Source organism: Ixodes scapularis, unplaced genomic scaffold, assembly GCF_016920785.2.
Source record: "Ixodes scapularis isolate PalLabHiFi unplaced genomic scaffold, ASM1692078v2 PGA_scaffold5__190_contigs__length_132052651, whole genome shotgun sequence".
Lineage (NCBI taxonomy): Eukaryota > Metazoa > Arthropoda > Arachnida > Ixodida > Ixodidae > Ixodes > Ixodes scapularis.
The window spans coordinates 129,136,698-129,161,484 of NW_024609880.1; the positions used below are offsets into that span (position 1 = coordinate 129,136,698).

The 24,787-nt window shown below is 49.4% G+C and overlaps 1 protein-coding gene across 1 annotated transcript in view; it reads right to left on the bottom strand.

The window, feature by feature from the left end:
• LOC8030997 (diuretic hormone receptor) overlaps nucleotides 1-24,787 on the bottom strand; it is a 275,430-nt gene that overhangs the window by 17,004 nt on the left and 233,639 nt on the right. The window contains exon 7 of the mRNA XM_042293803.1: nucleotides 415-565. Coding sequence (XP_042149737.1) covers nucleotides 415-565 — 151 coding nt within the window. The remainder of the gene's footprint in view (nucleotides 1-414; nucleotides 566-24,787) is intronic.

The following is a 24,787-nucleotide window of genomic DNA, read 5'->3' on the forward strand; positions in this document are numbered from 1 at the left end:
CATTAAACCCGGACGCTAAGTACGCAAAGAAAAAAAATATTCACGTCACAAGAGGCGAACGACAAGGAGAGCACCTGAAACTTTGATCGCGCTAACGATTGGGTTTGTGTCACACTTATTTGTGTCTCTTTGTTAGGCTAGGTTAGGTTAGGTTGCGAACGATCCAGAGATTAATCGATACCCCTGGACATGACAGGGACAAGGACTTTCGATTGCAAATGATTGGGACCAGCCCTGTGCTACCGTACAAACCGGCGCGGAAAATGAATGCCGGTCTTGCACGCGAACTGGAACGAAAGCACCAACCGGTGCATGATGTTATACGGATCCCTGATCCGTATAACATAATTAAGTATGATCACGCAGGGTTTGGGGACACCGGAACGGCCAGCGAACGCTTTGGTCGCGACGCACCCCATCCGATGAAGGCGTAGACGTGCATCCGGACCAGCTCGATGGAGAACGTCTTGACGACCAGGATGAAGAGGTAAAGGCCCTCGACGAACATCCAGAAGAAGTTGGTGCCCATCAAGTACGTGAGCACCACGTACATAAAGCAGGCGCTCTGCAAAAAACGCCGAGCAGAATGTTAATAGGGTGACGGTGCGGCTATATTAAGTTGGAATGTTTTTCGCTCTACACGAGCTCACGGCTCTAGTGGGGCCCAAGTGCTATACTCGCACGCAAGGGCATTGACCAAGAAACCTATTTGTTGCGGTGTAATTTCAAGAATGAAAGCGAGCGTTTTCTTTCAACCTCTCCTTCGCAAAACTTGATGACGTAGATCGAGGGTCGCAGTGTCAGCTTAGTCAACGTAACTATACATTGCCTCAGTTGTGGAACTCCCGCGAAGGGGTGTACCCCCTCACTCACTTCAGCTCGCCTCCCGTCTTAAAGCGCCCCCTAGATGTTCGTTTCGAAATAGTGTGTTCCATACATGCACTAGGGTGAAACGCCATCTAGACACTCTGCTTCGAAACATACGTATTCCATCGAATAGACTGTGTTACCATAGCAGCCGTCCCCCCAAAACGGTGGCGCGTCAAACAACTGGAGGCGAGTCATGGGGGGAGAGGGGGGTACTGCTGGAGCAACCAGTGTCTATGGGCAGTTCCGCAACTACAGACGTTGGGCATACTTTACCAGTGACGATATTTGAATGCGGCTCATAGATTGGAACCGAAAATTACGGGAGCACTCGATTTGTGCTCGTGATAATCGATAGCTCAACAAGCATTCGAGTAGTGGCCCGTGTCCAATCGCTGCAATGACGACAAGAGCCGGACCATAACAATGTCTGGAACTCAGCCCGTGTCCTGTGTTTTGCCGACCCCAGAGTGTGGCTCTGATCAACACTATAGCTACGTTTATATGAATGCGATCGTAGCGCATCGACTCGAACAGGGACCAATTGTACGCAGCCCGGTATGACTTAAATAACAAATGTATTCCATGTTATTTTCCGGCGGTAAGTCAGCTCAACGGCTGTGCACTCGGCGAGAAAGAGGTGGTTGATGCCTTTTAGAGCGCAGCTCTTAGGGGCCCGTTCCCGGCTTGAGCGGCGTCGCCGTCGGCGTCGGCGTCGCCGTCGGCGTCGGCGTCGGCGTCGGCGTCGGCGTCGGCGTAACCGCAACCCTCGTAACCCTCGTGAGGGTTACGAGGGTTACGAGGGTTAATCTCATGAGGGTTACCCTCACGAGGATCACGAGGGCCACGAGGGTTACTTACCCTCGTAACCCTCACGAGGGTTACGAGGGTTAGTTACCCTCAAAAGGGTTACCTTCACGAGGGTTACCCTCACGAGGGTTAGTAACCCTCGTAACCCTCGTGAGGGTTACGAGGGTTACGAGGGTTAGTAACCCTCGTGACCCTCGTGAGGGTTACTAACCCTCACGAGGGTTAGTAACCCTCGTGAGGGTAACCTTCACGAGGGCTACCCTCACGAGGGTCACGAGGGTTATGAGAGTTACCCTCACGAGGGTTACTTACCCTCGTAACCCTCACGAGGGTTACGAGGGTTAGTAACCCTCGTGAGGGTAACCTTCACGAGGGTTACCCTCACGAGGGTCACGAGGGTTATGAGAGTTACCCTTACGAGGGTCACGAGAGTTACCCTCACGAGGGTCACGAGAGTTACCCTCACGAGGGTCACGAGAGTTGCCCTCACGAGGGTCACGAGAGTTGCCCTCACAAGGGTTACTAGGGTTACCCTCACGAGGGTCACGATGGTTACCCAGGTCAAGTGACCCCCCCTGGGGTCACGTGACCTGGGGATACCCCCGAGGTCACGTGACCCCCCGTTGACGTCATAGCCACTGATGACGTCATCAGTGACGTCACTGATGATGTCACCGGCATCCGCATCGTCATCGTCATCATCACTGATGACGTCATTAGTGACGTCACCGGCATCCGCATCGTCATCATCATCACTGATGGCGTCATCAGTGACGCTACTGATGACGTCATCGGTATCGTCACGTGGCCCCAGGTCACGTGACCCCCGCGACGTCACGTGACGCCCCAAGGTCACGTGACCCCCAAGGTCACGTGACCCCCCGCCCCCGAGGTCACTTGACCCACCCCCCAGTACCCTTCCCTCCTCCTCCTCAAGAGCTGCGCTCTAATTCGGCGTTACAGGGAGTTGTAAACGGCTTTCATTTTTTTGTTACTGAGGTGCATGCACGAGACTGAGCATCTGCCTTCAGGTGAAAGCAGATTCCCAGGATTTGTCTTACAACATTTCTTAATGTCGAACAGGTTAGGACGAGAGAGTTAATGAGACTATCAATCAATCAATCAATCATTTTATTTGCGTCTGTACAGAAATACAGGCACTGGAGGCATGAACAAAAAGCCGACAGATGCCGACAGATGTCGACAGATGTCGACTCCACACTCCATCTGCCAAATTGCACTGTAGAAAAAGCGCGCTGTCTTGAGCTGTGCGGAAATTCGTGGGAATGGACAGAAGCCCGCGCGATTTCACTCATCGAGTAAACGTGGCTCAGAACACACAGTTCTTCGCTACTTCGCGTGTTCTAATTTACGGAGAAAAAAAAGCTACTTTACAGTTTTGTCAAAAAAAAATCACGATATTCTGAAAAAAAATCACGATATTCCTAATACTTCTCTCATTAAAAAGGAAGAAAAGACTTTGCAAGTCAACGCACACACATACAAAAGAAAAGAGGTGTCGTCTTACACTTTTTTGTTTCATATGATATGCACCCCTAAGCTTCGCCTCGACGTGCAGTGCACTGATGTCGAACAGAGAGCTTGAAACGTATACGAACGGTCTGATAACGCTTAGACATACCCAATTAAACATCTAAAGTACGTATCAAAGGCTACAAGATTCAAAGAAAAAAAAAAAACACTGAGGATTTGCAGCAGGGCCGAAAAAACCCCGATTACTATATTTTGTAGTCAGTAACACGTCCATTAGCTATTTTAATAAGTTGTGCCACTCGGCTATCAAAAGCGTGAAAGCTGGTACCGTCGATTCGACTTCAGCACGCTTTATGTGGAATTGAAGTTTCGGGGTGTGTATATAGGACAAATTGTGTTTTTTTTTTCTTTTTTCTGGCAGTGAAGGTTAGGTACCAGGCGTTAACCTTGGTACTGTAGCTCGTATAGATATTTGCTACTAGAGAGACACGTGAAGTTTCTCTGCAGGTCAAAATAATGTGCGTAACTTTAACCTTAACACTTTTATGTGACCGCACGGTTTACCATAGCACGCACTTGGTTGAATCTCTCGCAGCTCTATACCCTTTTACTGTTTACAAACACAAACCGTGTCTGGCTTCCCAATATACTTCCGGTCACTCCCGACTTCCGAACATGTTGATGTCAGATTTTCTGGGACGATGAAGCTTTTCAGAAATCACGAATTCGAGGGATTTGGCGAGGTACTTCCGTCGTTATATTGCCGCGCGCAGGGTCACGGACTTCTAGAACTTTCTTGTTTATTCTTGCTCCGTACATAACTTGTGTCGGTTATCCCTGCTTATGTTGTTCTAGAAAGTGCGTGTTCATTCCCGCCCCGAGCGCACTACGCTCGAACCTTCTCCGCCGAATCTTCGAGATAGTGACTCACTCTAGATAAGACGCCGCTCGCGACATTGTCGAGTCAGTCTAGCCCCAGCGTTCGACTCTGCTACCACGCCGACTTCGACGCCCGCGACGCTCTATTATTATCTTTTGTACCCTTTTATTTTTGGCACAAGTTCGCCACATTAAACGTTTATTTCTTCCTGTTTATTTGTTATTTTTGGTCACCACCCGTGACATTTTGGTGGAGGTGCGGGGTACCCGCATGCCCGTGCAGCGCTCCCCTCCGAGTTCCCGCAGTGCAAGTCCGGACCCAGCCTCCCGAGGACCGAGCGAAGACCAGATCGAGACCCGATCCAGTCGCCGCACCCAAGGTCTACCCCCGGAACACGGACTTCTGCCACCCCGGACCAGGCAGCCAACGAGGCCGACGATGGACAACCAGTCGTCGCAGAACCCGTCCGCCGCCGCCGTCGTATACCTTCCCGTCGCACCTCGGACTCCGACGCCTTTCCACGGGGAGATCCACGAAGACATCGAAGACTGGCTGCGACACTACGAACGTGTAGCCCGCCACAACAGGTGGACGACTGAGCAGTGCCTCCACAACCTTTACTTCTCGCTTGAAGGCACTGCGAGGCACTGGTTTGAAAACCACGAAGCCTCCTTCCCCACATGGGAGTCCTGCGTCGCCGAACTCAAACGAACATTCATTAACCACCATCGTCGCCAGCGAGCAGAGGACCTGCTTCAAACAAGGGTGCAGGGCCCCAATGAAAGCCTGACCAGCTTTGTAGAGGATGTTCTGCGTCTAAGTGCCCGAGCAGACCCGGAGGCCGCTGAGGAAAAGAAACTTCGAATCCTCATGCGAGGCGTCAAGGCAGAAATTTTTGGAGGCCTGGTTCGCAATCCCCCGACGACCGTCGATGCATTTGTGAGTGAAGCCACGAACATCGAGCGCGCACTGACGGCCCGAGCAAGCCACTACCACCGACTCGCCGGCGCGCCTACTTCTCCAACCGTCGCAGCTACACTTCCGGACCTGAGCACCACCGGTGTCGACAGCCTTCGGGATATCGTCCGGGATATCGCCCGGGAAGAGCTCCGGAAGATTCTACCTGCTGCAGATCGCCCAGCCTCACTCTCACTCGCCGACGTCGTCCGAGAGGAAGTTCACCGAGCTTTCCATCCCGAGGTTGCCGTCACCGCAGCAGCACAGCAGGAGCCAGCCGTAAGCTACGCCGAAATGCTCCGCCGAGTACCATCAGCACCGCGGCCGTACATGGCGCCTCCCGGACGTGTGCTTCCAGAGCCGCAGCATTCCCGACGCCAGGAAAATCGGGCACACGTTCGTCCAGAACAAGTTGCGCCAAGGAAGACCGACGTGTGGAGGACGGCTGATCGACGCCCGTTGTGCTACCACTGCGGGGAAGCCGACCATATCTACCGACGATGCCCCTACCGCCAGCTCGGCCTACGAGGGTTCGCGCCCAACGACCCTCGACCACGTCTTGGAGAGCGACCTCGGGACATCGAGGACTACCTCCGCCGCTCTTCAACTCCTGAGTCGTCTCCCCGCCGAGTATTCCGTTCGCCATCTCCCCGACGCTCGCCATCGCCCTTCCGCCGGTCTCGCCGAGACAGCCTGTCACCCATTGCGTCCCGTCGGGAAAACTAGGCGCGGCAATGCCGGGAGGTGGTGTTGCCGAAGACGAACGATGCCAAGATCCTCCAAGATCGTCGGAGCTCTCCCACTCTAACGCCGCAACGCCCCGAAACGACGTTTCTGTAACAGTGTCGAACAACCTCAACGTTATCATCGACGGCCACGACGCGACAGCACTCGTCGACACCGGAGCGGATTACTCCGTTTTGAGTGGGAGACTCTCTCGTCGCCTTCGGAAAGTTACGACGTCGTGGGATGGACCACAGATACGAACCGCCGGCGGACACCTCATCACGCCTGTCGGCAGGTGCACTGCTCGCGTTGAGATCCATGGTGAAACCTGCCCTGTCAAGTTCGTCGTTCTGCAAGACTGTTCGAGAGACGTCATTCTCGGAATGGACTTTTTGTGTGAATACGGCGCCATCATCGACCTTGGGGAGAACAAGCTGACGCTTCGGAAACCTGTTCCCTCGGCGGAAGATCCCAAAGCGACGTTAGCTGCAGTGCGAGTCCTTACCAGCCACGTAAACCTGCCGCCGCTGTCCAGTGTCTTTGTCCCCGTCGGGACCGACGAAGCCACCTGCGGGATAGCACTGTTGGAAGGAAGCGTCCAACTTCTCCTTGGACGAGGGATTGGTATTGCAAGAGGCGTAACCGAGCTCCAGGACGGGCGTACCGTAGCCCTTGTCACCAACTTCCGGCAAGAGTCGCAGCACCTTACAAAGGGTACAGCTGTGGGCTACGTCGAGGAAATTCAGGACTCGGCCGCCATCGCCGTGATCTCAGAAGACGCCTCTCCGACGCACCACAAGGGAACCACGCCGTCAAAGCTCGACATCGACCCATCCCTCCCAGGCCCACAACGACGACAGCTGACTGACGTTCTCGCTGAGTTCAGTGAGTGCTTCGCCACATCGTCAAGGCTACGCCAAACAGCGGTTGCGAAGCATCGAATTGTTACTGACGATGACGTGCCCCCTATTCATCAGTCGCCGTACCGAGTTTCGGTGAAGGAGGGGGAAACCATCCAGAAACAAGTTCAAGAAATGCTCGACGACGATATTATTCAGCCTTCAAGCAGTCCGTGGGCCTCTCCAGTTGTGCTGGTGAAGAAGAAAGACGGAACCCTTAGGTTCTGCGTGGACTACAGGCGGCTGAACGCTGTTACAAAGAAAGATGTCTATCCGCTTCCCCGCATAGATGACACCCTCGACCGTTTACGCCACACCCGGTACTTTTCGTCGATGGACTTGAAGAGTGGCTACTGGCAGATTGAGGTCGATGAACGGGACCGCGAGAAGACTGCCTTTGTCACGCCCGATGGACTTTACGAGTTCAAGGTGATGCCCTTCGGACTCTGTACGGCGCCGGCGACTTTCCAGCGGGTCATGGATACTGTACTAACGGGACTGAAGTGGCAGAGCTGCCTCGTTTACCTGGATGACGTCGTCGTTTTTTCGCAAGACTTCGACGAGCACTTGAAACGGCTTAGGGCCGTGCTCCAAGCCATCAAGACCGCAGGGCTCACACTCAAGCCAACGAAGTGCCGCTTCGCCTACGCCGAACTTAAGTTCCTTGGTCATGTCGTTAGTAGCGAAGGAGTACGCCCTGACCCCGCGAAGACATCCGCCGTAGCCGAATTCCCTCGACCATCGGACAAGAAGGCCGTCCGCAGATTCCTGGGGCTGTGCGCGTACTACAGGCGCTTCGTTCAAGATTTCGCAAAAATTTCGGCGCCCCTCACACATCTTACGAAAGACGCCGTGAAGTTTCACTGGGCAGAAGAACAAGAACGGGCGTTCGACGAACTGAAACAAAGACTTCAGACACCTCCGATCCTCGGACATTTCGACCAGCACGCCGAAACCGAAATTCACACGGACGCAAGTAACTCCGGCCTTGGTGCGGTATTGGTACAGCTACAGGAAGGCACGGAGCGAGTTATTGCCTACGCAAGTCGGACACTGTCAAAAGCGGAGAAAAATTACTCCACGACGGAAAAAGAATGTCTCGCGGTTGTATGGGCGATCACAAAGTTTCGTCCGTACATATACGGGAACCCGTTCCGGGTGGTCACAGACCACCACTCGCTCTGTTGGCTTGCAAACCTCAAAGACCCTTCAGGACGCCTGGCTCGATGGAGTCTTCGACTGCAAGAATTTGACATGACCGTAGTCTACAAGTCAGGACGGAAACATAGCGACGCCGACTGCTTGTCCAGAGCCCCCGTCGAAACGCCAGACTGTACCGACGTGGATGATGACGAGTGTTTCCTAGGTGCCGTGGACACCAACGACATGGCAGGACTTCAACGAGACGATCCGGAGCTCCGCGCCCTGATTGAGCATCTAGAAGGACGAGGAAGTACCGTTTCTCGTGTCTTTTCACGAGTCCTGCCGACCTTCGCTATTCGAAGAGGTGTACTTTATAAGAAAAATTTTGGAACCAGTAATTCGTCGTGGCTTCTGGTAGTCCCCACCAGCCTTCGAGAAGAGATTCTTCAAGCCTGCCACGACGACCCAACTTCAGGACACCTCGGTTACAGCCGAACACTAGCCCGAATACGTGAAAAATACTACTGGCCCAAGCTGCCGAAAACCGTCCATCTCTACACGCGATCGTGCCATGAGTGCCAGCGACGCAAGAAACCGCCGTCAAAGCCAGCAGGTCTCCTCCAGCCAATTACCCCGCCAACCAAGCCCTTCCAGCAAATTGGAATGGATTTGCTGGGTCCTTTTCCACCGTCAACGATGGGGAACCGCTGGATAATCGTCGCCACCGATTATCTTACTCGTTACGCCGAGACGAAAGCCCTTCCGTCGGGGACTGCGGTCGAAGTCGCCAAGTTCTTCATCGAGTCCATCGTCCTCCGGCATGGCGCCCCCGAAGTACTGATCACAGACCGAGGGTCATCGTTCATGGCACAGTTGACCCAAGAGATCCTTCGTCTAAGCCACACGGAACACCGTCGAACAACAGCATACCATCCGCAGACCAATGGGTTGACGGAGCGGCTCAACAAAACAATCGCCGACATGGTCTCTATGTACGTCGACGTGGAGCACAAGACCTGGGACGAAGTGCTGCCCTACGTCACGTTCGCCTACAACACAGCGGTGCAAGAGACCACAGGAGTGACACCCTTCCAGCTGGTGTACGGCCGGGCGGTGACGACTATGCTGGACTCTATGTTACCGCACGAGTCAGTCGACGACGGGAGCGATGACGCCCAGGTGGTTGCTCAACGGGCAGAAGAGGTCCGCCAGCTAGCCAGACTACGAATTCAAGACCAGCAACGTGTCGACGCCGGCCGCTACAATCTTCGCCGGCGTGACGCCCACTTTCAACCCGGAGACCGGGTGTGGGTCTGGACACCAATACGGCGCCGCGGTCTCAGCGAGAAGCTTCTGAAACGCTATTTCGGACCCTACAAGATCATCCGACGGCTCGGCGATCTGAACTACGAAGTCCTTCCCGACGGAACGCGCCCATCTGCAAGACGTCAGCCGCGACCCGAGGTGGTACACGTCGTCCGGCTGAAGCCGTATTACGAACGATAGAACTTTTTACTCTTGTCGACGAGTGAACTGTGAACTCTGAACTGTGAACTGTGGCTCGCGATTCTGCTGTCGTTTTGTTTTGGATTTTTTGTTTTGTTTTGTGCTGCATCGGGACGATGCGCTTTTAAAGGGGGGATAATGCCGCGCGCAGGGTCACGGACTTCTAGAACTTTCTTGTTTATTCTTGCTCCGTACATAACTTGTGTCGGTTATCCCTGCTTATGTTGTTCTAGAAAGTGCGTGTTCATTCCCGCCCCGAGCGCACTACGCTCGAACCTTCTCCGCCGAATCTTCGAGATAGTGACTCACTCTAGATAAGACGCCGCTCGCGACATTGTCGAGTCAGTCTAGCCCCAGCGTTCGACTCTGCTACCACGCCGACTTCGACGCCCGCGACGCTCTATTATTATCTTTTGTACCCTTTTATTTTTGGCACAAGTTCGCCACATTAAACGTTTATTTCTTCCTGTTTATTTGTTATTTTTGGTCACCACCCGTGACAATATTCAACAAAGTATCATCAATCGTCTTGGGGAGGTTTTAAAAAAAATGTTTCTCGCTAACCGGTTCTTTAGCTAACCACCTGAAGAACTGGTCCTAAAATAATTGACGAACGTTACAAGACGCGGTGCTACCGCAGAGATTGCTTACCATCTCACCAGGGACGTAAATTGCAACAGCGCCTCCAAGAGCTGATTAAAAAAATAGGGTCTATACGTATGTCCATGTCAGGTCTCGGAGTTATTTCCGCCCTTGTTATATATTTTTAAAATTTTAGCTCTGGTTGTGGCTATACGCTTTGCTATACGGCAGTCATTCAGTACACACCTAGGGCGTCAGCTCTTCCTATAAAGCTTTTTTTTTTTTTTTATAGAAGCCCCTGAAGGGAGGGGGCTCGGCCAATCACGAGGCTGAAGATATCTTTAGACCTAACAAAAATACTTAGCGCTGTAACACTGAGCACGACGCCATGTTCCATTAATTGCGGCGATTAGTTCTTCCAAGCACTTGAGTAGGTGGCGAGTCAGTAGACGCACAGGATTTTACTAGAGTGTGGACTGCAACTGGCAGGATGGCTTGTGGTCAGAGAAAACAAAAATTCTTCTTATTATTAATATTAGTTGTTTTTTCGTTGATGTTTTGAGTTTCATTTTCGTAATAAGTACGTCAACACTCTCTTCGAAATATTCATGTCTGTTTGTTGATTGCGAACAACACGTTTCTGCGCGAAACTCGATACAAAGCGCTTGTTTTTCCATTTTAACGAGTTCGTTAAAAGTGCACGCGCCCACCGCTTGTTAGAAACTTTCGAATGCTCTGATCCCTCGCTGGTGGTCCGTTTAATTAGTTGTTCAGCCGGCCCAGATCACGAGGCACCCAGTTTCGTCGCAGTCAGGTACACAATGCCGGTTTTGTTTGCAACCCGAAAGGGCGCTTCCCATTGCCGCTGTCAACTGTACTCAGGGGGCTCATCGATCGAAAGCTGCCTTCTGGGAAACACTTCCTGGTCGGTGTTTTTTTTTTTTTCTCTTTTAGTTTTTTTTTAAACTTCTGTAGGCTCGTGCACTCCACCTAGCATTCCATTATATATAACGTCACAAATAAACAATGATAAACGAATGTAAAGTTTAAATAATGTTTAATGAGGCGAACTTGCACCTGTGTGCAAACTTAAACAAAAAGTACCTACCATCCTGCGTCGTCGACGAAAGGGTGACTTCTCCGAAGCAGCTAAGCGCATCACCGCTGCTTTTATACATGTCTTTGTGTTTCGGAACATTCCCGAACTTATTACCGTTCGGAACATTCCGAACCAGAACACTCGATGACAGCCGAGAATGTGCTGGCACATTCAAGAAGAGTACAGATGAAGAAAACAAAGAACCGGCGGGGTTCGAACTTGGTTCCTCCGCGTTCCAGCCGCGTGCGTTGTCAACTCCGCCACGCACGCGGCAGCGTAGACGCTGGTAAACTATAGGAAGGCAAGGGGTGGCCTGTCCCCTCATTATCGCTCCTCAGCCAATGGGGTTCCACCATCAGTCGATGGGGACGAAGCAAGGAGCATCGACCATAATCAGCCGCGCTACGAGTTTCTTGAGCTGACAGCGACCCCGTGCAATAAGTCAGTCATTGTAATTTATTTATTTATTTATTTACATTGTACCTACATCGCCCTGTGGGCATTATTGTAGGGGGTTTTTAGAAAACATTATAACAAGTGGAAAAAGAAAACGTCATTATCATCAATGGACACAATATCTTCCGGGAGGTCGTTCCACTCTCTCGCGGTTTTGACAAAAAATGAATTCGCAAAACTGTCAGTCCTGTAGGTGGGAACAGCAACCTTTTTAGAATTCTCACAACGGGTAGAAACGTAGGATGGCTCCATAAGATAAGTGGCTTTATCAATTCCTGTTTTGTTGTGAAAAACACGGTGGAAAAACTTGTCTTAGTTTTCTTCGTCTACATTCGAGTGTTTCCCATCCCAGCATGGCTTTCATATCTGTAACACTAGCATAAGGGTCATAGTTGTTCAGTACAAAACGCACGGCCTGATTTTGAATTTTTTCTAGTTTATTGATAAGGAAGTCGTGATAAGGGTCCCACACAGCGCGCGCGTAATCAAGGATCGTTCTTACCAAAGAAAAATAAAGTGTTTCTTTAACGTTTCGCGACGCGGATCTAAAATTTGGACAGATAAAATAAAACATTTTACTAGCCTTTCCCATTGTACGTTCTATATGGCTGTTCCATTTTAGGGAATACGCAAATAGCACTCCTAGGTAAACATACTCAAACACAGTACATAAAACAGTCCCGTTGATTAGGTAGCTATGAGAATCGTGCAGCTTACTTCTCGAGAAACGAATATGTTTGCATTTACTTAAATTTAGGCTCATTTTCCATTGATTGCACCAAGAAGATAAAATATTTATGTCGGTTTGTAATTTGGCCAGGTCGTCTGACGTGTTTATTTCCCTGTACAATACGCAGTCATCGGCGAACAGTTTAATATGAGACTGTATGTTTTCGGTGATATCATTTATGTATATAAGAAAAAGTAAAGGCCATAAGACACTCCCTTGTGGCACACCCGACGTAACCCGAGTTGATGTGGATATAGTGCCGTTTAAAACAACCCGCTGCTCTCGACCTTCTAAATAGTTTTGTATCCAATTCAGGACGTTGGGATCTATGTTAATGTAATGTAATGTAATGCGCTCACGGAGTGCAGTGATTGGCTCTTTTCATTTATTTGGGATCACTCTCAAATAAATTGTTTTCAAATAATGGTGGATCTTGTGGTACGTTTAATATATTGCTCGAATCTTACCTAGTTGTTAAATTCTATGTCCGTGTCCTGTCCATTGGTAAACAGGTTATTTGTGAACGTGAAAAAAGCATGCCTTTCGGCTATCTTCTGTTGTAAATTATTTTCGACAGCTAAGCGCTTTCTCGTTTGACACGCGGAAAATCAGTCGTCGTCGTAAAAAAGACTTATCGTCAAATATAAAACGACAACTCTCATTCGAGTCGCATTCGTTCTGCCGCGCACGTACCCACCAAGATTAGTTGCTGTTGAGGTAATGTGACGTCAAAGTTCCCGTTAAATCTAGCGGAGAAACTGAATTTGTTCATAGGAGACGTGATACCAAGTCATGTGACGTCATTTTCCCCGCTAAATTATAGCGGGAAACTGAATTGGTGTTGAGTATATGGTGACCACCGTCCCGCGACTCGCGGGACTGTCCCGCATTGAGGGCTCGTGTCCCGCGTCCCGCAAGAAATTCCCAAATCTTCAAAATGTCCCGCATTTCATACTGTCGTAAAATTCACTCCGCAACTCATGGTGCTGCCGAACAACGGGGCACGGAGGAACGCGGAGGTCGCATGGTAATCGTGTGAATCGCAATGATACGCCATTTTCTATCCAAGCATTGCGGGAAGCGACCTTCATTCTTGCAGGAGATTCGACGCGCATGCGCGGTTGTGTTTCTCCCTTTGGTGGCAGAATATCGTAAGAGAAATTGCTCGCCAAAAATTTAAATATAAAATATTGTAATAATTTTCAAATTGCTGCGTCTATGCGAAAAGGTTGCTGTGGATATTTTTTTTTGTGAAAGCAGCCACATTCGCATCGGTCGAAAAAGAAAATAATGTTAAAACATTGTGTATGACCATGTTGATAAAAGTAAGCGTTAGCAGGAAACAAAAATTTGAAAAAAAAAAAATTCCTGTTTCTTATTTCCCTTTTATGCATTGAGCTCTGATATCGTCGATTTTTATGCTTTCAACTTCGACACATTTAATAACATGTTTGGCATTAAAACAAATATATCAGTGGAAGTGGAAATAATTTGAGCTTAACTGCTGCAATACAATTATCAGGTGTATAAACCGCGCAGGATAATAAATCTGTTAACAGAACCTAGGTTCGTTGCGTGCGTGTTAATATATTTCCTCTAACCCCCCCCCCCCCCCCCCCCCCCCCCTTTGCCCCGCGTGTCCCGGATTTCGCTAGGAGGAAGGTGGTCACCCTAGTGTTGAGGTCACGTGACGTCAATTTTCCCGCTAAATTTAGCGGAGAAAATGAATTCGTTCATAAATGACGTGACACCAAGTCATGTGACGTCATTTTGCCCGCTAAATTTAGCGGGGAATTGAATTGGTGTTGAGGTCACATGAAGTCAATTTCCCGCTAAATTTAGCGCGGTTACGGCGACGGCGACGCCTACGCCGCCAAACCCGGAAACAGGCGCCTAAGAGCTGCGCTCTAAAATGCAAATTGGCATAGAGTCAGAGAAGAACGCACGGAACGTTTTTGGCTAAAAGGGGCTTTGGCAGGGGAACAGGTCATTCTTGGATTTGTGTACCTCTGGACAGGAGTATATGCTAACGAGGAGAACAGTACAATATATTTGAAATGCATTATTGAACCAGGAGAACATCACGAAGTAATTATCCTAGGGGACATGAATGCCCAGTTAGAGGACCTGGATGGGTACACAGATTCAACAGGAAACATGCTACTGGAGATGTGTGAAACACACGACATATCTTTATGCAATACCGGTGAGAATTGCGACGGGCTAATGGGCTAATAACATGGGAAAATGGTAGTTCACATTCACCCATAGATTACACACTGATGTCAGATAGAATGCATAGCAGGTTAGAGACAACAGAAATAGATGAAAAGGGTTCAAGAGGCCTGGGTAGTGGTCACAAACAAATTAAGCTGAGCTTCACTAGGGAAGGAAACGCAGGGACAGAGCAAGACGAATAACCCGACCAAATATTTCATACAGAGAAGCAGTTGGAAGTAGTCGTTAAGCAGATAGAGGTGATGATTTCTGGGGATACTCGTACGAGTTGGAGTTACACAGGCCGACCAAGCTATTCGCACAAGAGCTGTCTAAAGTGCGCAATAAAAGAAGGGGAAAAGGAAGACGAAAACTTGAGACCGGGTGGAATGATGAAGCAAAAAGGCAAACAACAAAAAAAACAAAAAACGCCAAGAAGTTTCCAGAGAGCACATATATTCTAAGTGCAATGGGGAACCAGAAAGTGAGGTAGACGAAAAGTCGGATAGACGGATTAAAAGTATGCGGGAAGCATCCTGCTTGATTAATGAAAATATTCATAAAGAGGGGTCACAATGGCTGTCTAAAGTAAACACAAAAGATAGGAAGGCAGCCAGGCAGTTTTGGAACCCCTTGAATTCCTTAAGTCATAAAACAAAGTCAGAGGAGAAGTATATTGTTTTGCCTGACGGTAATCAGCTTGAAGGGGATGAGGCAATGGAATATATAGGCACAGTAATGACAGAGAAGTTCAAGCAGCAAGGATACATAGGATACGGCTCACGGGTGCAGGCTAGTTGAAGTACCGATGTTGAGACTATCGGACAAAAAAAATGAGAAAGAGCAGAATGGAGAGTTCCAACACGTACACAGCAGGTGCAGATGGTACGCGTGTACCAATAAAGTTGATAAAACAGGACCCGAATCTGAGCAAGCGTTAATTAAAGCAGTAAGTAGCATCATCATAAAGGAAACTGCCCCGGAACAATGGAGGCCAAGCAGAATAAGTTTACTATACAAGGAAAAGGGGACAAAGCGGACATCAATAAATATCGTCCCACAAGAGTGACGTAAGCAGTCTACGGGTTAGCTATGCGGATTATCATGGAGAGATTATAGGCATGGGTTGAAAATGAGAATGTCCTATTAGAGCTACAAAATTTGTTTTGAAAAGAAAGGAGGTTGGAGAACAATTTATTTTCATTAACACATTGTATCGAGGTAGCAGAAAAAGAAAGTAGACTCTAGTGAGCGCTATTAGATATAAAGATGGCTTATGACCTTGTCAATCGAGGCAATTTGTTGAACATAATAAGGAGCTTAGATGTGGACGACGGAAGATTGAAATTTTTAAGGGATTTTAACAAAGACTACAAGCTACTAATAACACGAGAAGGAAAGAGAACAAAGCCAATAGAGATAAAACGAGGTCTTAGACAGGGATGCCCTTTGTTACCATTGTTCTTCGTGTTGTATCTCCGAGGATCAAAAAAAAAAGTTGGAAAAAGGAATCTTGGGTGTGATCTTTCGTACGACAGGCAAGGACAAATTAACAAACAGTCATTACCAGGTCTAATGTATGCTGATGATATAGTGCTAATGACCAATAGCAACGTAGAGCTTCAGTCCTTAATGGATATATGTGGCGCAGAGGGCCACACGTTATGCTTAGAATTCGGTAGTGACAGATCAGTGGTGTTCAATGATGGCGGAATTCCAGAGCAAAAGATACAAGGATTAGTGGTTGAGCGAGTCAATAAATACAAGTATCCAGGAGTATGGATTAAGGAGGGTATAGAATACCTCAATGAACATGCAAAATATGTAACTGTTAATGGCAACAGAAATGCATTTGTAATAAAAAAATATAGAGCACTGTGGAACTATAGTAGGTATGAGATGGTGAGAGAGATCTGGAAAGTAGTTATGGGTCCGAGCCTGAATTTTGCAAATGCGGTTTTGTGAACAAAACTGGATGTCCAGACAAGGCTAGAAATAAAACAGCGTGGAACAGGTAGATTCGATCTGGGAGCACATGGTAAAACACCGAACCATGGTGTACAGGGCGATACGGAGTGGTCCTCATTCAAGGGAAGGGAAACTAGCAGTAAGATGGAATTTAAAGATAGACTGAGAGAAATAGATGCAGAACGATAGGCGGGGAGAGTTTTAGATATTTACGCAAGAGAAGCGTGAATACCAAATAAAAAAAGCGGACAAGAAAACATCGCTTTAAGTATATGGGGAATAGCAGAGAGGCGAATGAGAAAATGACGGTTAAGAAGAGAGTTCGTGAAATTGAAAGGGAAATATGGGAAGCAGGCATGGCAGACTAAATCGGCCTTGGAAATGTACAAATTGTTTATGAAGGACATTATGAACGAGACCATCTTCGACAATTCTGTGGGGGAGCTCCTTGTTGGAGTGCCGCAGGGGAGTATTCTAAGGCCCCATCTTTCTTATCCTGTTCATTAATGATATCATTAACATAGATAATACCGTCAACTACATAATATACGCAGACGATACAAGTTGGTTTTTTAAAAGAACTAATATTGGCCCTGTTATAGAAAGGCCGAACCGATTCATGGAGAGGTTAAACCCGTGGACCATTGCAAATTCACTAACGATAAATGTTGCAAAAACAAAGGCAATTGTTTTCCGTGCAAAAAATACAAACTGTCTCAAGCAGTCGGGTTGGAAAGCTCTTTCTTGACTCACGCAATGTCGAAATCGTGAAGAATGCTAAAGTACTCGGCGTAATTTTTAATGGACCATATGCTGTGGGATGACATGGTGCAGAACACAGTCATCAAGCTCTCCTATCCTTTCATCATTGGTAACGTTACTCATATATCATGCTCTCTTCTTCTCTTATCTCGATTACTGTTTTTTTTTGGTTTGGGGTTCCACTATAAAAAACAAATGTTCAGAGACTTTCTCTATTGCAAAAGAGGGCAATGCGGATCGTTTGTAATGTTGCGTACGATCACTCTACGAAATTGGTGTTAAAGAAACTTGACGCTTAAAAAAAATATTACAGTTATAACAGGTTTGGAGCCCCGCGAATCAAGATATAGCCTACGTCATTCTCGAAATTGGTCCGCGCCGCGTGAGAGAACCAACTGTGAAGACCAGATATGGGTTTTTACTCTTCTAGGAGTTCTAGATAACCTTCGCAAAGAAAGCATTTGCTTGGAAAATGCAAGAAAAAAGGAAATTCGTGGCTTGTTTGGAAGACACCGGTTTTTCAGTTTTTGAACTAAGCATAGATAAAGTAGGATAGACTGAGATATATACATATATATTTTTTGTAGGGCGGAAAAGAAGACAACGAAGAGAAGAACACGGAGTGCTCGTGAGAGTTGGAAGCCTACGAGCAAAGCAAGCGGACGTCCATTAAATGAACAGCTTGTAAGCGGTAATCGTTACATTTGGTGTGAGAAGTGGAGCTCCGTTCCGGCCGACGTTTTCCCCGAAACATGGAATCCACTTCCCAAGGTGAACACACCGCAAGTGTCAGCGCCGGAAATCTGGCAGCCTCGGACCCACCAGCTTCCCAACTCGTAGCCCTTATAACCAACCACCTCCAGCATGCCGAAGCCTCCTACGCACGGCGGGAGAGTCAGCTTCTGCAAAGCGCAACCTCTTCCTTTCGGGAATTGACAGAATCTCTGACCCAACGCCTCCAGCGTCTAGAGGGCCGATTGCCTGACCCCATGGAGCCCCGTGTCGTTGACGCTCCAGCCCAAACCCCCTTGGGACACCAGAGCCTGCGACTGAAACCATCCACATACAACGGTACCGCTCCTTGGCCCTCCTACATATCGCAATTCAACCTCATCGCTGACGCGAACCATTGGTCAGAGGCCCAAAAGGCTCAAGCCTTGGCCGCCCATCTCGCCGGACCAGCGTTGACCCTATTGCATCATTTGGCACCTGAAAAACGTCAATCCTACCAGGCTTTGGTCGCGGCATTGGACGAGCGCTTTGGGGAAGGGCCGCTTCGGTTCCTTCATCATGCACAACTTCGCAACCGTCGTCAGTCTGCGCTGGAGACCATCTCCGACCTCGCGGATGACATTGAACGCCTCGCACGTCTTGCGTTCCCAGGCTGCCCAGAGGACACGGTGGAGGCTGTCGCTACCATGGCATTTATTGACGCCATCTCGTCTGTTGAGGTACAGGATGCGGTTCGCCTCGCACGCCCTAAGACTCTGCGGGTAGCACACACTTGTGCCTTGGAGGTACAGGCTGCCCGACAGGCATCTCGATCCACGCGTGTGGAGTCCTTCATGCAACCGCAAACTCCAGCTATAAAGACGCCAACACCTCCAGCTCCAATTTGCTGGAATTGCCACCAGCAAGGTCACACGCGGTCGCAGTGCCGAAACCATGACCTTGGCTCTGGTAGCCGGACCTCAACGACAATGGCTCCAAGAAGAATTACGTCAACCCGCGTCTTGGCTTCATCTTTGACTTCCATCTACCTCCAAGGCGAAGTAGACGGGGTACCAGTGCGTGCACTTGTCGATACCGGCGCAACTACCTCTGTAATCCGGCCAGAAGTTCTGGTGAAAGCAAACCGAGTTGTCCCAGCAAACTCCGGTGGCTATGCTCTACAGACCGCAACAGGGGAGACGGTAGCTGTACTCGGCTACACTACCGTGCCTTTCACCGTGGGAAGCCTTCAAGCTGCTTTGCCCGTTGTCGTCGCGGCTGTCGAGGAGCAGTGCATTCTTGGCGTTGATTTTCTCAAAGCACACAAATGCGTGCTTGACTTCAATGCCGGATTGCTGCACTTGGGAACTGACTCGTTTCCCCTGGGTGCTGCCACAGTGACGGTTCTTTGCGACAGTGGACTCCCAATAAATCCCGAGTTCCCGTGTCCGTGTCCCCACGTATTATCAACCAAGCTGGACCCACACGTGTTACCTCTCTACGAGGGCGCGACTGTTGGCCTCGATAAAACCTGCGCGGGTAAGCTTCATCAGCTACTTAAAAGATTTACAAAGCTTTTCAGCACGGGAGACAGTGATATGGGCTTGTCATCAGCAGCAACACACCACATCGTGACGGGACAGGCTACCCCTGTACGACAGTCTCCTCGACGAGTTCCCCTTGCACTGCAGTCATCTGTTAACGACATGATAAAGACTATGCTACAGCAGGGCGTGATTGAACCCGCGTGTTCCCCTTGGTCTTCACCAGTCACACTGGTGAAGAAAAAGGACGGGTCAGCACGTTTTTGCGTGGATTATCGACGACTTAATGATGTCACCAAAAAGGACTCCTTTCCTTTGCCTCGAACTGACGATATCTTGGACGCTCTCGCAGGCAGCGAGTGGTTTTCTACGCTTGACCTTAAGAGTGGATATTGGCAGGTTCCCGTACACCCGGATGACCGAGAAAAGACTGCGTTCACTACAGGTCATGGCTCATTTCAATTCCGAGTGATGCCATTCGGGCTCTGCAACGCCCCGGCTACATTCCAGAGACTAATGGAATCTGTGCTGCATGGTCTCATAGGCAGAGTTTGTCTTGTATACCTCGACGACATTGTGGTATTGGGCAAGACATTTTCCGATCACCTGGCGAATCTCGAGCTTGTGCTTGCACGACTTCAAAAGGCAAACCTAAAGCTTACTCCAAAGAAATGTTCGCTGTGCACAAAGCAGGTTGAGTACCTCGGGCACATCATTTCGACGGACGGAGTTTCCACAGATCCTCGGAAACTCTCTGCTATTGCCGAGTGGCCAACCCCAAGATCCACCGCTGACGTTCAAAGCTTCATTGGGCTGGCATCCTACTACCGAAGATTCGTCCCTAGTTTCGCCCACATCACCAAGCCCTTGTATATCCTGACAGAAAAGAAAGCTCCGTTTGTGTGGTCCCCAGAATGCCAACTGGCCTTCGAGACACTCAAAACGGCCCTCACATCTCCACCAACTCTTGCCTTCCCAAAAGACACAACACCATTCATCCTTGACACCGACGCTAGCGCCTCGGCAGCCGGTGCTGTACTATCGCAAGAACAAGATGGACATGAGCGAGTCATTGCGTATTATAGTAAGGTTTTTACGAAGCCAGAACGCAACTACTGCACCACCCGACGCGAACTTTTGGCCATCATCAAGGCCATAACCCATTTCCATCATTATCTTCTGGGACGGAAATTCATTATCCGAACCGACCACGCATCATTGACTTGGATGTTGAGTTTTAAAACCCCTGATGGACAGGTCGCCCGATGGCTGGAACGCCTTCACCAATACAACTTCGACATACAGCATCGCCCCGGCTCACTCCACACCAATGCCGACGGCCTTTCGCGTCGACCATGCGGTGAGAAGTCGTGCAAGCAGTGCACAAGCATTGAAAAACGCAGCTGCATCTCACTCAAAACAATTCCTTGTGGCAACGAAATGTGGACAGCGGAAAGTCTTCGGGCAGCTCAACTTGACGATCCAGACATCGGCCTGCTCATACAATGGAAAACGAAGGATAGACGACCTCAAGGCAAGGAGGTATCCAGCTTATCTCCTACCCTTAAGGGCTACTTGGTGCAATGGGACTCTTTGTACCTTCGCGAGAACGTTCTCTATCGACGCTGGGAGTCCGCTGCGGGTGGCTCTGTCGTCTGGCAACTGGTTCTGCCACATACACTCTGCTCCCACGCATTTCAACAACTGCACAGCAGTCCAGAAGGAGGACACTTCGGCGTGAATCGCACGATAAAGAAGATTCGCCAACGTTTCTACTGGCTGCAGTGCCACAGTGACGTGAAGCAGTGGTGTCGACAGTGCGACATGTGCGCCTCCCGTAAAGGACCTCACGCCAAACAGCGAGCACCGCTTCAAGAGCATGTGACGGGGGCGCCTTTTGAGCGCGTTGGCATTGACGTGCTAGGCCCACTTCCCCGATCTAAATCTGGTAACAGGTTTTTGCTAGTCATTGTTGACTACTTTACAAAGTGGCCGGAGGTTATTCCAATTCCAAACCAGACCGCCCCTGAAATTGCTGACGCCCTGGTGAGGAATTGGATCACCAGGTACGGGGCGCCCCTGAGCATTCACTCGGATCAAGGCAGGAGCTTTGAATCTCATGTATTTAAAGAAGTTTGCAAGATATTCAACATCGCCAAAACGAGGACCACACCTTTCCACCCGCAGTCAAACGGCTTGGTAGAAAGAATGAACCGAACCATCTTACAACATCTGTCGATATTTGTAAATGATCGTCAAGATGACTGGGACACCATCGTGCACCTATTTTTGTACGCATACCGTACAGCAGCTCACGAGGTCACCGGTTACACGCCAGCGATGATGCTGCTCGGCCATGACCTTCGTATGCCCTGTGAACTAACCATCCCACGAGCATCAGAACCGGCCACAGACCCTGTGTCTTTCGTGAGCAAACTGAGAACAAATCTCGAGCGAATGCACGCATTTGCTCGACAACGGCTGTCAAGCGGCCTCGCTCGCATGAAGAGCCAGTATGACGCACACGTCACATCACGCCCTTTTTCACCAGGCGACAGGGTATGGTTGTATAACCCGGTTCGGAAACGAGGACTGTCCCCAAAGCTGCAGCGTCACTGGCAAGGACCTTTTACAATCGTGAAACGGCTCAGTGACGTGGTCTATCGCATACGTCAAAACGATCGATCCCGGGCTCTCGTGGTTCACCGTGATCGACTGTCGTTGTATGAAGGACTTCGTTAAACTTGGATAAAATTCCAGAAGACGGGAGGGGGATAATGTAACGAAGCTGATGTCGCGGAAAAGAAGACAACGAAGAGAAGAACACGGAGTGCTCGCGAGAGTTGGAAGCCTACGAGCAAAGCAAGCGAACGTCCATTAAATGAACAGCTTGTAAGCGGTAATCGTTACAATACATATATTTTTTGTAGGAAACTTTCATTTTTGCTGATGTGAACATATGACGCAGATTTGTCTTATTTTGTGTTACACTTATGGCACTGAGAACATGTTGTCCTGCCGGAAATGTCATTTTTTTTCTTGACAAATGTTTGTTCATCTACTGTGTGTTTCGCGGTTGTACAGGGGGGGGGGGGGGGGGAGCAGGACCTTCCCAAGTAGCTAGATGGTATTTGTTTTCTGCCTTCCCCTCCAAAGCGGAAAAAATAAACATTGATTGATTGATTGATTGTTCAAGATGGGGACGGGTGTCGCAGACTAAGACAGATAGAGCTAGAAACCAGGAAGTAGATACGGTGCGTGGAGGTTGTGGAGAAGAGGAGTGAAGCCCCTTACTTTACTGTAAGGGGCTTGACTCTGTAGTAGCTGAGGAGGCGAGTATTTTAACAAACGGACTGGGATTTAGAAAAAATGATGAAAGAATAGACATGGGGAAGCTGGAGATACCAAGAAAAGATAATCCGACTGGCATAGGTCGAGAAAAAGATAAATATTTTCTTATTCCCTTCCGGGCAAACCGTAGGGCGGTGTGGGCACCCTGCTGCATAGAGCCGCCTCCGTCGTACAAATCACATATAGCTTTTAAGAATAAATCTCTAGATATATAGCTCTATAATAAACCAATGTGAAAAAAAAAAAAAAAAAACTGGCTATGTGGCGCAAGTTTCCGCCCGATTCAAAGGGTTCAGCCTCATCTACCCATCCATACATTGCGTCGGCGGCACGTTCCAGTGTATTTGGTCCCCGACCGTCCGCGTCATGTCACTATGTCAATTAGCCGAACCTTCGGAACGGCGCGTTACGAGTCCAGGCGCACAGATAGGTCATTCGGTCTTTCACGCAACGCAGTTCGTCACTTCCTTTTTATCGGCCGCCCAAAACTTCCGCGGCGAGCTTTCTAACGAGCTTCGGCGGCGTTTACGGCCGAGTTAGTCGTCCGTTTACGAGCGCTGGCTGGCACCTCGAGCGCCGCCGGTGTCTTGCGGAAAAGAAACGACTCCGGTGGAGTTAGCGAGCAGAACCGAGCCCCGGGTTGTAGGACGAGCTGACATGGACGGCCGTTCGTTTCCATTCCAATGCCATTGGCAACTGGACTCCTATTTAACTTACCACAGACCGCCGCGGACGCTGTACAAGCTATCCCAGCCAATCGAACACTGCGAGGATATCACGGGACCGTAGAGTTCATACAATTTTCTATAGAAGGAAAAGTTCCATGCATTTCGACCTCTTCGCGGAACGGCGGGGAATAGACGCGGACACGGGTGGTCTCGATGGGACCACATTGCTGGTGACGCTTTGATGTACCATATTTTCCGGTATGTAGTCCGCACCCGGTGTCCCCAGGAGCACATTTGGTGTCTAAAATAAAAGTGTTTGAGTTAGTACGCGCCCGATGCCTACACTCTGCACGCAAAGAGTTCTCCTACACAGCACACCTTGACAAATGTCTGCTTTCTTAGCTCACCAAGAAGCTCGTATCAGACGTTGGTGATCTGTCATTCACAAATTCGTCACGTCTCGTCATAATAAACGACATTGAAAGACTAAATATTCACGCATACCAGTCCGCAGCTCTAGATAGTCCGCTCTGCGTAGAAAGAACTTTCAAACTTGTATAGTCCGTCGCCTATGGGGAGCTGAACTTCGTCTGCTTCTTGCATAGGGGTTGCTGTGACGTCAGAACGCCGAGTTCTGATTGGCTCGATTGAAAGGATAGTGGGTAGACCTCAAGGCAGCTAGCGTTGAGGTCTACCCACTGGCCTTCCAATCAGAGCTAATCAGAACTCGGCGTTCTGACGTCATAGCGATTCCTGTGCAATAAGCAGACAAACTTGACCTCCGCATAGTTCGCAGAAGCAGCGGCCCTTGCAAGGTTCGTATCCAGTGTTTTTCTAGTTTTACTTTGCACAAAAACGCTCCCGCATTGTACGAAAATGAATCAAGTTGACAAGAACTCGAACAACTTTAATCTGTCGCGGCAAGACGAACAGGCTAACCTATCGTCTGCTTTCTGCCGCTTTCTCTCTCGTTCTTCCTTTTCAGACCCCCCCCCCCCCCCCCCTTCCACCCCCCCCCCCCCCGGGGTCCTTCCGAAGATCACGTGACTCGCACACGGCACCGGATTGGCTAGGATGGCTGGTGGCGTCCGGTGCGGTCCGCCGTGATGCGGAACGGACTAGGGCAAGGTTGCCGGGGCAAATCCCGAGGTCGCATTAACTCGGTACTGTCAAGACGTGCCCGCTATCGTCTCTGCTCGGAGTCTTTCGCAGTGACGCGGTAAAAAAGAGCGCCTAAAAGGTGGTAAAGAGGCAGAAACAGGTAATAAAAAGAGTCGTAAACGAGACACGAAGAAGAAATAAGCTAGGATATAAAAGACGTTTAGGGGCTTTGGTGGAACCGGACTGTTGGCTATCCGAGAGCTATAGATATTCGATAAGAAAGGGGAACATCGAAGCTATATCTTGTTTCGTTGAT